The 13211-nt window shown below is 57.1% G+C and overlaps 1 protein-coding gene across 4 annotated transcripts in view; it reads left to right on the plus strand.

The window, feature by feature from the left end:
* Positions 1 to 8510: 8510 nt before the first annotated feature.
* The window catches only part of GRIN3B (glutamate ionotropic receptor NMDA type subunit 3B), a 44784-nt gene continuing 40083 nt past the window's right edge, over positions 8511 to 13211 (plus strand). For 2 of the 4 annotated variants that reach the window (XM_043536096.1, XM_043536097.1), the window contains exon 1: positions 10832 to 11449. In XM_043536096.1, the coding sequence (XP_043392031.1) occupies positions 11021 to 11449 (429 nt within the window). In that variant the 5' untranslated portion in view covers positions 10832 to 11020. Of the gene's footprint in view, positions 8702 to 10769; positions 11450 to 13211 lie in introns of those variants that run through there. The other 2 variants (XM_037885553.2, XM_037885552.2) reach the window with 2 other exon arrangements.

Genomic DNA, 13211 nt, shown 5'->3' on the forward strand with positions numbered 1-13211 from the left:
GCCTTGCCCCCTTTCACTGAGCGGGGGGTGCAGATGTGCCCAAACCTCCTGCAGGCAGAGCTGAGCCTCGACCCATCTGCCCACCCTGCAATGGTGGACCTGTTTCATAAACCAGAAGCAAGAGCATTTGATTCAGAGTGCGAGTGTCCGGGCCAAGCTCCTGTCTCATGCCAGCTCACTTAGATGATGCTTTTAGTTTAATAAGGGCCATTTCTCTTCTTTTTTTTCCCCCCATCTGTTTTTCCTTCAGACGGTTTGGATCGATGTTAATAGGCTGCGTCAGAGCAGCATCGGCCCCAGCCAGCGAGCTGCTCTGAGAGCCGCAGGCCTCTGCCATGGCAAAAGGACGGTACCCTAGGCTCTCAGATACCACAGTAATGGGCACCTGTAAGGACCTGGGTGAACCAGGGTCTCGTCCGGGTCTCCACGCACACTTCGCTAACTCTGGGTCACCCAGCGAGCCAGCAGGAATCTTTCCCAGCCTGCTCTGAAAACATAGTCCAGGCTCCACAGGCAAGAAGTCAGCTGTGGGCCTTAGGAATATTCTCTTCTGCCCCCCCTAAGTCGAAATAACAGCCTCTGCCCCAGCCTCCCCATGCCCCTCCAGCCCAGCATCCCGTCCCTGCTTTCAACACAGAAAGCAACAAGATAAAGTCCAGCTCGGACCGTCTCCTCGGATCAGGCTCCTCCACCCACCCTGCTCAGCCCACACCCTAGATCCTCCCTCTCCAGCCAGCTCTGCCCACTTGCCCTACACCTGGGTGGGCTCATGACCCACTGCTCTCAGGCAGACAGCAGAGCCCACTTAATCCTTTCCAAGCTGGTGGGACAACCTGCCAAGGGGTGGGGGCTGGTTCAGGGGAGTGACAGTACCACTGCCAGGTGGTGTCTCCCCCTAATGGGGGAGTTTGTAGGCGCCCGTGACAGCATCCTCAGTAAGTTGGAATTCGTTTTCTCCTGCTGTCCACTGGAGCCTACGCCATGACCCTTTTCGAGCTCCACACGCTGCCTTGGCTAGCTGAGGCCTAGATGACAGGTTAGGGTCAAGGTAAAGGTTTCTCTTCGCTGCTGTGGGGTTTGGGAGGCCGGGGAATAGTCCATGGTGCATCGTAGGGGCCCCTGGTGCTAACTGTGTAAACGTCACTCGGCCAGCAGCCTGGTAGGTGCCAGGTATGTCTCTGTTATTGATTCCCCGATGTCCGTTCCTGGGGCGGGGGATACAGCGTGCATTTCAGTTCATTGCTCTACCCTCTTGTCCTCCCCTTGCACGGACCCCTGCTGCCCCAGACTAGAGAACGTGCTCTGTGACCGGAACAGAGACGCGCTCCTGGGCAGAGCGGTGGCCCGGCTGCGAGCTGCCCTGCAGGAGTGTCCCGAGGGAGGCTAGAGTCCACGCTGCTACGGGGCAGAAGACCCCAGATGGGCTTCAGAATGTGGCTCCCAAGCAGCGAGGGGAGATTGTCTCCCACCACCGAAACATGGTGGGATTTACCAGAGGTAAGGACGTGTGTGAACAGAAGTATGGCCCAGTGGTTGGGGGGCTCACCTGGGTGTGGGTTCAGTTCCTGGTTCTCCCACAGACTCTGGGGGGGGACCCTGAGTTAGTCTGTCTGGGCCTCAGGTCCCTGTCTATAAAATATATTTAAGGGCTGTGCCCTGCCTCACAGGGTGGGGTGGGTGGGTTGTGAGGCTGAATACTGAGGTGCTCGGACACTATGGCAAGGGGGGACTGGGGGGCAGCCGGAGGCAGATCAAAGCACCGGACTCCCGGGGATGGAATTCAGTCTCCGGAGCAAGAGACGTGCCTAGAACCTGCCCACGGAGCAGGAAGCCGCGGGCGCGCCCCGGCACCCGTGGAGTCCACGCCACAAAAGGCAAGAGTGCAGCTGTGTGCATTGGGGTGTCCCCACCTCCCTCTGGCTGGGGGCTGCATTGGTGCCCTGATACAGAACCTCCCTCCCCAAACTCTGCCCGGGGCCTGCTTCCCAGCAACGCTGTGCCGGCAGGGAGGGCAGGGCTGGGTGGTCTCCATTACCTGGGTGCAATTCAGCACCATCATGCAATGTCAGCTCACCTGCATCTGTGCGGTCTGTACTGGGGATTTGCCGAATCATTTGTTTGGCCCAGCTGCTAATTTTTGTTTAAGCAAATCCCCCGGGCCCGTGGGGCTCTGAAATGCAACATCTGCTCTGCATCCTGCTGGAGCTGCTGTTCTCTCCCAGCCCCTGGATCTTTTCCCCCCTGCCCTCGCTGAAAGCAGCTCTGTGGGGCCCACATCTGGGATACGATGGTTAATTCATACCTGTCAACATCTGGGTCGCTCATACAGGGGCAATCCTACAGTGTTGGTTTTTTATTTGTATTGCGGCAGTGCCGGTTGAGATCAGCGCCTCGTTGTGCTGGGCACTGCACATACACGGGGAGAGGCTGCCAGTCTATCTGGGAAAAGGAAAGCTGAAGGGAAACTGAGGCATGGCAAGATGAAGCAGCTTGCCCAAGGTCACACAGGGAGTTTGGCGGCAGAGCCAGGGATTGAACTGGGGGGTCTCGACAGGTCACTTGCAGGTTTAAACTAGAGTAAATGATGGATTCCTTGTAACTTGCAATCATGATTTGAGAACTTCAGTGACTCCGCCAGAGGTTAGGGGTCTATTACTGGAGTGGGTGGGTGAGGTTCTGTGGCCTGCAACTTGCAGGAGCTCAGACTAGATGATCATGGTGGTCCCTTCTCTGAGTCTCCTGAGTCCCCATCTGTTGCCTTAATCACTAGCCCAGCCGTCCCTTTCTAGAGCATCATCTTTCTCCTAGGCACCCTTCGATCTATTCCCCTTTGCCCTGGCCTCTCCGAGCTCTACAGGCATCATTTAAACCCTGCAAGGCCCTATGCATGAGGGCAGTGCTGTCCCCATTGTATAGATGGGGAAACTGAGGCACAAAGCAGCAACAAAATGACTTGTCAAACCTCGCACTGCTATTGGGTGCCACGCTGAGAATAGAACTCCGGAGTCCAGGCTCCCCGGTTCTGTTCTCTGCTCTGCTCCTCTCCGTGCAATGGGAAAACACACACACACCCCCGTAGCCACCTCCTCTGATTTCAGGGGGCTGAACGGATAGTGCCCCCCCGGGATCTCTCTTCACGCAGTGGTGCAGTTTGAGAAGAGAACAGGGGCAGCAGCTGTTTGTCACAGGTTCCCACCTGGCTACCTGCCCAGGTGGGTAGGGTGGCCTTACATTTAAGCCCTGTCCCAGCTGGCCTGACTTTTTGGATAAAAGTGGGCATTTCTCCCATTTGCTCTTGCGAAGAAGTGGGGTGGGGTATGGAAGAACATGGTGGGGCGGGGAGAGGAGATGCCAGCCCCGTGCAGGGGGGAGGTTGGGCTGGAGGAGGGAGGAAGGAGGGTTCCAGTGGGGAGGGGGGCAGGCAGGGTTCCAGTGACCAGGGAAGATCTTGGAAGTATGTATCAGAGACTTCGACTGACAGACAGCAACTGGCACTAATGCCGCCCGTCGCTGGGTCACAGCCGATGAGGAGGAAACCCAGCCGCATTATTCTGTCCGGTCCGGTATAATTCAGCTCGTCGATCAGCCGCTGACCCAAGAGGAAGTTACATTTTATGTCTCTCAGAGCAGCACCATTCAGCCATGGGGGGGACGATGGGGAAATCCATTTCTCTCTGGATCAGTTTTGTGGCCACGGGAAAGCAATCAGTCAGGTGAGGGTGTTGTCTTGCTCGAAGGCTCTAAGACAAGGGGCTTAATGCAGCCTGGCATACCAGTGCAATGCCTGAAGATAGCTGAGATATTTGTAGTGCAGCTTCATCTGCTAAGATCGGGCCCCGTTGTGTTAGGTCTGCACATACCCAGTAAGAGAGAGCCCCTGGGCCTAAGGGTTTGCCATTTAAATAGATCAGACAAAGGGTGAGAAGGGAAAGGGACTTGCCCAAGGTCACCTAGCATTTCAGTAGCAGAGCCCAGGTCTCCTGAGTCCCAGTCCACGGGGCCCGTTGCTTCCTGAGCAGCACCTGCTTATGGCCGGGCTCCAGTTGTCCCACCTCACTGCACCTTCAGCTCAGAAGGCCAAGAGCGGGCCTGGAAAGACTGTCCCAGACACGCCAGCAACATTGCTGAGGCAGCAGAGAGCCACGGAGCTGCCTTCTCCTGCAGGTCCTCTCTGTGTTCCTGGAGGGATCTCCCCTCTCTTCCTTCTCACCTGCACCCAGCGCAGGGCACAGCTGCTGTTCTCCGTAGCCTCTGCCACCCAGCACGGCCTGTTCGTCCCTGCTCCTCAGGGGCTGAATTCATAGACTCTAAGGCCAGAAGGGACCCCTGTGATCATCCAGTCTGAGCGCCTGCATAACACAGGCCAGAGAACTGGTTCAACCCTGTTTCCAATGACCTGGGTGGCGGTGTCCTGGGCTGTGCCTTCCGGGATGCGGCTGGGGTGGAGACCATGTGGGCTTGCTCCTAATCCCGGTGACTTGAAACCTTTCACGGTCGGCATCTGCCCCAGAGCTGGAAGAAACGGTCAGGATCCTGGCGGAGCCTGAGCGAGACCCGCTCTGATAAGGAGCCTGGTTTTTAAGGGTAAGTTCCCAATCTCTGCTCAGGGGCTACCATTACTAGTGTAAAGAAGCAGGCCCCCTTCTGTGCCCCCCCCCCAATCCCCAGCTGACTTACACTCACCGCCTGCCTTCATACAGTGCGTGCAGTGTCTGTGTACAGCCAGGCCAGAAAGACTCCATAGGGGAGGGAGAAGGGGGTTAGAGAAGGGGATGGTGCACCAGGACGCCTGGGTTCCAGTCCCAGATCTGGGAGGGGCGTGTGGCACGGTGGCCGGAGTGGAAGTCAGAATTCCTGGCTCTGCTGCTGACTCATTGAGTGACCTTGGACAAGCAGCTTCCTTTCTCTGAGCCTCAGTTTCCCCCATCGAGGAAGCAGGGCTAAGTCCTACCTACCAGGGTGAGTTGGTGTTTTATGGCTGACTAATGCTGGTAAAAACAAGCCCTTCAGCTGGAAGGCCCTAAAGACGAGCACGGCATTCTGCTCGCTTGGGCTGGGGTGGGTACATAAGGGCCAGGGAGCTGCACGCCAGCTGGGCAGAGAGAGAGTCAGTCCGTTAACAGGGCTGTAAGGTCCCCGCTTTGGGGATGGCGCAGGGAGAGGAAAATTAACGCCCACTGGTTAATTAACAGCAAAGTGATACAGAAACGCAGACACAGCCATTACTGGTGCTAGGGAATTGCTCTCCGGCCTGTCCCGTTGCTGCCCAATAACTAGCGCTATTCAACCTCCCTCCCCACCCGCCAAAAAAAGGATGGCGTGGAGCAGGCATTGGCCCTCTCCCTTGCACAAGCCGGCCTGTGTCGGAACATCACTGGAGCTGGACGATTTAAAGGGCCCGGCGGGGGCTGACGCTCCCAGTCAGCTGAAGCCAAAAGCAGAGCAGGGCTTCCCGGTGGCAATCCATTGATATTGGTACCGCGCCGGCTCTGTGGTCGCTCCCCTCCTTCTCCCCCCCGCTCCTCCCCCCCACATCTGTCTCCAAGAATTACAGCGGAATAGCATGAAACAACATGACAGGGAAAGATGCTCCGGAAGGTGAAATGGACAAGGTCAGAGCAAGGGCCATTTCCAGCTGCCTGTCTTTTCCAAAAACCAAACAATCCATCCCAGGGGCTTACAGATAAGTCAATTGTTTTTAATAACGTGGGAGGGGAAATCAGGGAAATACTTGTAACCAAAAATAAATAAATAAATAAATAAATAAAATTAAAAGGGATGGACTGTTTTGTGTTAGGCCCCCTCCTTGGACTGAGTAAAGATCGAAAATGTAGAGTCTAGCCTGGAAGACATGGAGAGAGAGCGAGTGTGTGTGTGTGTGTGTGTGTGTGTGTGTGTGTGTGGGTGGGGTGGGGGGGTGGGGTGCATGCACACACAAAAGCATGCACACAGCTACCCCCTGCTAGATGGAATCAGAATGGCTCAGCTGTGTGTCATAAGCCCTATACTGCTAACAACAAATGGGGAGTCTCATTTAGGTAAAGTGGGAGGGGCCTGTGCTTTTGGTGCAGGAAATCGGTGCTGGCATCGAGCTTTGCTTTGCCCCTGAGCCTCTGCAGAAGAGGCGGCAGCCATGGGCTTGATTTGTCCAAGGATTTGAGCCCTCCCAGCTCCCTCTACAGTCCAGAAGAGCCATGGGGACCTGGAGCCAGCTCATAGCTATTAAAGGTCTCGTGTGACTGGAAGTGATGGTCTCGTGCACCAATCGATGGCTGTGTTAGCCATGGCTGGGAGCTGGACCTCTGGGAGTGTAGCCATTGCAGGCTTAGCTTAGCCTGCCCAGCCATCCCCTCGTATCCTTGAGCAGCAGGTACCGAGGAGCCAGAGCTGCATTCTGAGGGGCTGCCCGCACCTTAAATTCAGCCCCCACACTCCTGCCAGGTCCCCGGCCAATCCGCTCCATCCTTCACTCAAAAAAAAACATGCGCCAAGAAGGGAGAACTGGCCACGTTGCCCCTTGGATTGTTAATCTCGTTATCAGTAGCTTTATATCTATTTGTGGGGGAGGGACCATCTCCCATCTGGTTGACAGGTCCAGTGTGACACTGCATGGGCTGTTCTCGTTAGGCCTTCAGAAGGTTTCCTTCTCCTGCCCTCCCCTTTGAAGCGAGACAGATCTCCCCCACTATCATGCCCGGGAGGAATTCATTAGCGTTCACTCATTACATTTGTCTGAAGATCAATATATTTCGCCAGCTGGTACTTGGCTGGGGTGGGGTTTTTTTGGTTATTAATTTAATAGATTTTCTTCCTTTTCTGCTGGCAGCTGGTGTTTGTCTTCGGGGGCGAGAGGGACCTCATCAGAAATGCAGATCGGTGAACCACGAAATCCATCCCCCCTTGGCCACATGTCGCTCATCTCCCTAGGACACACATGGCCACTGCTTGGCCTCTCCCTGTGACCATGGTGCAGCCAGCTGGGTAGGCGATCAGCTGATGCCATTGTCTCCTGTCCATCCTCTCAGGATATGGTGCTAGCTCTTAAGAGTGGCCTGCTAAAGGCAGCGTGAGCAGCCTTCTGGCCTTGGTAGGACGGAGCCAGGGATATAGCAGAAGGGCAGATCCCAGTGAAGGAATGCTGAGCGGCCGGCACGCTTGTCCTTGGTGCTTTAAGGTGAATAACAGGGAGGCCCTGGCATGCAGCGAGAATTAGTGGCTTGTACCACAAAGGGCAGAGGGGTGAGCGCAGACCCAGCAGGTGCCCAGAGAATGATGTGAGCCAGACGGAACAGGGGGACCCTAGCCTCCTGCCCGTGCCCTGTTCTCCAGCTGAAGGACCCAATTCCATGGCCGTCTGGCTGGCTAATGCCTGGGCTATTTTAATTTTATTAGCCATTTATTAGCTCAGTATTATCATGCCACTGCCACACTCCGGCTGCCTCAGGCTGGGAATCCTCTTAGATTGCCTCCTGAGATAAGCAGCATCTGTCCTGGTCTTGCCCCGCGGGAGGGGAGCCCGCAAGGTGCTGCGGAGAGGTGCGCGGGCGAAGTAGGGGCTCCGCGCTCCCCTCTGAGTGCTAACCCCTGTGTAGGGCCGAGGGTGTCGTCGTTCAGCTGGGCTACAAAAGTGATCCCCTAACACGTCTCTCTCAGGAGCAGCGGGATTAGCTTCTGTGTCCTAAAGATCCCCTGTTGCCTGACAGTCGCAGCAGGAGAAGGTATTCCCTTCCTGGCTTAAACAGCCATGTGGCGGCACTATGCGCTGTTAAGCAGCTGCAGGGTTTCACCCCAGAGGCGGCTGCACTGCAGCCATGGCTGAAATGATGACTGTCTATAGGCACAGGCGAGCGTGGGATGATGCACCAGAAATGTAAGTTGCCATCAGGGGGTCACCTGCACAAGATTATCCCTCCCATTTCTCCTCCAGAGCTGCATAGTCACTAGGTTGTCCATCACGCGGGCGGCAGGGCTGTCCAGTGGCTAAGGCAACCAGAAGACTGGTTCCAGGCCTGGCTCTGCGCACTGGCAACCAGGAGACTCAAGTTCCAGGCCTGGCTCTGCGCGTGACCTTGGACAAATCATTTCCCCACTCTGTGCCTCAGTTTCCCCTCCCGCCTTTGTCTGTTTGTCGCCTTGAGCTCTTTGGGGCAGGACCTCACTGAAATGGGGGGGTTAGATTAGCTAAATCCTGCTTCAGCTCCCTCGCAGTGGGGCTGCTAAGTTCACGTTTGTTAAAGGTATCAAAATGCCAAGGTAGCAACCCTTTCGGTCCACCCTCAGGCCCGGCCTGTGAACAAGGTTGGGCGTGTTGCTTTTTCTTGAGTAGTTGTTCGCTGAAAGGGACAAGGCTCCAGCCTCGCTCCAGCGAACTCCTTCCCAAGATGTTCGCCAAGTACGTGCCTATTGAAAAGGCCCCGTGTTCTCATGCAGGTCACACACGCTGCCTGGCACGGCTGGGAAAGGCAGGGGAGGAGATGATTGGTGGGCCGGGGGCAGGGGAGCTCTGCTTATTAAAAGACAGTGAAAATTCTCCTGGAATTCCTCTGGATTTATGGCCTGAATCTCATTCAGCCCCTTCCCAGAGGCCTTCCCCAGGCTCGGTGTTATGACAGGGAAGGCCAACGGAATGCATAATGAAGTGTGAAAATGTCCCCACTACGGCAGCACCCCTGGGCCTCTGGAGACAAAGGGCGCTGTGCTGGTAGGGGCAAATGCCAAGCCGGGCGTGTTTGCTATGGGGCTGGGTTGAGGTCACGCATGCACTGTGGGTTGTGCAGGGTTCGGTGTGTGTTGCCGTATGGATTGCCCTGGGGCTTGAGAGTCATGTGCAGTGGAGTGTGCCAAGGCTGACCTGGGGGTTGGCCAGTGCCTGAGAGGTGTGCAGTCGTGGAAGGTTTCTGTTGTGTGGCAGCAGGCGGATTGGGTTGTGCGAGATGAGTTGGGGGACGCCCAGGGAAGGAGCGGGGGCGCTGGGTTGTGTTAAAGCATGCGTGTGCTCTTTGGGTTGTGCAGGGTTTGGGTGATTGCATGCACTGCACGATATACATGGTTGTGAGTTGTGTAGCTCAGAGTGGGTGCGTTTGCAGGTTGGGTTGTACAGGGCTTGTGTGGGTGCATGCATACATAGTTTGTGAGTTGTGTAGCTTGGAGTGAGTGCATGTTTGCAGGTTGGGTTGTGTGGGTGCATGCATGCGTGGTTTGTGAGTTGTGTAGCTTGGGGTGGGCTAGGGGAGCATGTCTTCACACTGGGCTGGGGCTGAGTGGTGTCGTAGGGTGAGCCCTGTGTGTTGTATAAGGTGATGTGAGTACAATGAAAGGGCAGCGCGTACTCGGAGGTAACTGCACCACACACTGAATGATTACCGAATAAAATGGAGAGGAAGGAGCCAGTCCTCAATAGGTTCCAAGGAAATCACCCCGAAGGCTCTGGGTCCAATAGGACTCAAAGAAGGCAAGGGTTGGTTTGTTTTTCCTGACTGATAAATACTCGGGTTCATGAAGGCAGAAAGCTTGTAAGCACCAGGTATCCTATCCTTGTGGCCAGAAGGGCTCTCTCTCAATGAGAAATGCTGCAAGGGGTTAGCTAGTGTTGCTGTGTGCGATATTGCCCACTAGTGGATGGAATCTGAACTGTTCTCCTGTGTGTCATAGACACCTCCCTGCTAACAGAGATTCTCCTTTGGCTCAAGTGCTAGGCCCTGGGCCTAGAAGGGTGTGGGTTACATCCCAGCTGCTGCTGGGTGGCTCCAGGTGGCCCTGGTCAGCAGCACAGGGAGAGCCGTGACGTCCTAGGTGCCTACGGATTTCTTAGCATTTTTTAAGACGTAAGAGTTAAACAGACACAATCTTACCGGCAGGCTGCTCTGAGCAGGGCGAGAGCACACGCTGGTGAGAATGCTTGTGCCCTGTCTACGCTCATTCCCCCCGCCATTGCTACCCCTGGGGAAGCTACACCGGCTGTGGGAGATTTTACTTTAGTGGACTTTTGCCTCACTATTGCCCAGGGGCTCTGAGCCTTCTGTGTAACATATGGGAACCCAGAGGGCAGCAGTCGGGCACAGGTTCATCACACTGAGACCCCTCGCTCTCAAAGCACGTCGGGAAGGTGGGGCTGCGTCATCGTCTTCCTTTTCCAAATGGGAAAACCGAGGCCCAGAGGGGGGACCTAGCACCACAGTGCGTCCGTGGCAGGGTCGGGATTAGGACACAGGTTTCCTATTGCCTAGCCGTGGCTCTAAGCACTCAGCAAGACTGCCTCTCCTTTGGGAACCTGGGGGCCGCATCCGGCCCTTAGTTTTCATTGGATCCACAGTCTGGTGTTACCAAATGATAACCCCAGAGGAAGGAGCAGACGGGTTATTTATTATTACTGTTGTTGTAGGTTTCTCCAGACAAATCCCACCAGGGGCCAGAGATTAACTAAACCCCCCCCCCCCCCCATCCCCTCACCCTTTGCCAGCCTGGCCTCTGAACTTCACTGAGACATTTGCTCGTGGCCAGCCGTGCCCGGCAAAGGGTGCTAAGGATCGTTGGTGTTTGCCCAGCACTCCTTGGCAAAGCCAGGCTCCACACTGTGTGTGTGTGTGTGGGGGGGGGATCTCCAGGAGGTCACTTGGGCAGGACGAGGGCAGGGGGCGTTTTTCTGCCAGCCTCCCCTCGCCTCTGGATTCCCTTCTGCCTCTCCTCCCTCTGGCAGCCGTGTCCCCTGGCATCTTCATACCCCTTCCCCTGCCTTGCTGTGGTTGCCCACCCCCCTGCCCTAATCTCTGCCTTCCTTCCCCCACCCCCCCAGCCAATACAAACTGCTCCCGCTGCTGCCCCTGCTGCCGCAGACGCTCCATGGCAGCCCTGCCTGGAGATCCCAGCACCTCCTCCGCTCTCCCAGCCTTCCTCATGCCCCTTCTCCTCCTCCTCCTCCGGCACCCAGGGCTCCTTCCTCCCCAGCGCCCGCCGCCTCCTTCCCGCACCCTAGCCCCCCACCCTGGGCGAGGGGGGGACCGGGGAGCGCCCAAACTTTCCCATGGAGTTTCTGCGGGCGCTCTGGCTGTGCGTGGGGGTGGCGGGCAGCCTCCTGCCGGCGCCCTGCCAGGGGCACCCCCAGCCCTGCCACATCCTCGCCAGGGTCGGGCACACGGTGCGCCTGGGCGCGCTGCTGCCCCCGGGGGGCGCGCAGAGCCGGGTGCGCAGCGCCCTGGCCAGGGCGAGCCGGGCCAGCCGGTTCCCCTATAACCTGAGCTTGGAGATCGTGCCGGGGGCTCCCCGGGAGCGGGACCCGGCCTCGCTGGCCCGCTGGCTGTGCCAGGCGCTGGTGGTGCAGCGGGTGGCGGCCGTGCTGGCCTTCCCCGGGTCCCGGGAGGAGCTGCTCCAGCTGGAGTTCCTCTCCGCCGCCCTGGAGATCCCCTTCCTCAGCGTCCTGGAGCTGGAGCAGCGGATGCCCTTCAGCGCCCAGGTAAGGGGGAGGCGCTGCGCCCCTGCCCCGCCCGGAGCAGCTTCGGCTGGGCAACAAGTGGGGGGGGGGTCTGGCTTGTCCAACCCAGCCTGCTCCCGTGGCTCAGGGCTGGTCCGATCGCTGGGCGACCTGCAGCTGGTGGAGCCCGGGAGCTCCTCGGCCACACACGGGCTAGGCCAGTTGGGGGGGGGGCGGGAGGGACACCCCACCCCACCCCGCTCTAGCAATTCCCCTGCTGGCAGGAAGAGGATTTTGGGAGGTGGGGGCGGGGGGCTCCTTGCCCACTGAATCCAGCCCCTGCAACTCCCAGCGCAAGCTGGGGAAGCTGCAGTTGGGACCCTTTCTCCTCCCCAGCCTGAGCCCTGGGTGCCTGGGGGGCAGTTCTGGGTGTCCAGCAGCAGCACTGCGGCTGGGGGAGAGGGAGGGTTTGTTGTTGGGGCTATTTTTATCGGGGGGAGGGGGAGTCTGCTCTGTATGCAAAGAAGCAGAAGAGGCTCCTGGTTGCAAATCCGCACTTGCAACTGGCAGCCTCTTCCCCTGGGCCTGCCACCCTGGAGCGGAAGGGTTGCGTATCTGGGTGGGCAGTGGGGCTGGGGAGAGCCTGGTGGGGTCCCTGTTTCGAAGGAGGCTCTGCTTTCTGTTCTCCTGGCTACCTTGCGCTTCCTTCCTGCCAGGGGTCTTGCCCCAGCTCGATCCTGGCTCTGGAATGACTCAGAAGGGCTGGTCAATAGTTTAGCCACCTAGAAGGTCCCAGTGGTTTTGAGTTTTAATCACAGCCAAGTTCAGACCTATCCATCAGGGGGAATATTTATAGTTCGGGGTCACTTTATTCGCAAGCCAGGCCAGCCTCCTTCCCCGTTCATCCCCCGCCACCCCCATGCACCTGCGGGAGAGCAGTGTTAATTGCAGTAGCTGGAGGGGGCAGGGAGTGGGGTTCCGGAGGAAAAGGCCCCCGTGCAAAGGAGAAGTTCCCTTTAGGGTGCGTCCATTCCTGATTCTCATGGCTTTAGTGCTGGGTGTGAGTTTGTGTAACACAAAGAGGCACCGTGTTCCAGGCTTCTTGCAGTGAGGCAGGTTCCTGCCGCGTCCAGAGAGGAAGGTGTTTAGATACCATGCTGATGTTTGTAGTATAAAATCTAAGGCCCCAGTCAGCAGGCAGATCCCAGCAGGGCCATAGATATCTATACTGACCAGCCAGGGGCCCTTAACCACCAACCCCCAGGCGCTCTTTGTAAGATTATGCTCTCGGTCTCAACATCCCCAGTGTTGTGTGCTGGCTGCTGCTTCCCACCCCAGAGGTGGCTGCATCTTCACAGGCGCTGTATGTAAAGTCCTTTGGTGCTATGCCAAGTATGGACAAATGACTGATCATACAATGGCAGGTTCGAAAGGGGTTTTTTTTGTGCATGCTGCTGTCACACGGGCCACCTGAGAAGCTTCTCTCTATATTCCTCTGGCCCCATTAAATCAAGCAGGGGCCTGGTCAGCATCTCCTGTACTGGGGGGTTAAATGAACATGATGTAGCCAGCAGAGAGGAGATGTCGGTAAGTGTGGGGAGAAACCCCACTAAAGAGAGAGGTGGCGTCCTCCAGGGCATAGAAGAGACAAGAGTCAGTTGTCACGAGGCTGCAGGACACAGACAAACCCTGTGGTTCTCTCTGGTCCCCTGACTGCTACTGTATGTCAGAACCTAGGGACACTTTAAAAGGGCCTGATTTCCAGGCCATGCTGAGCGCCTGCCTTCTGAAAACAAAGTCCATT

The sequence above is a fragment of the Chelonia mydas genome, chromosome 25 (genome assembly GCF_015237465.2).
Source record: "Chelonia mydas isolate rCheMyd1 chromosome 25, rCheMyd1.pri.v2, whole genome shotgun sequence".
NCBI classification, from domain to species: Eukaryota; Metazoa; Chordata; order Testudines; family Cheloniidae; genus Chelonia; species Chelonia mydas.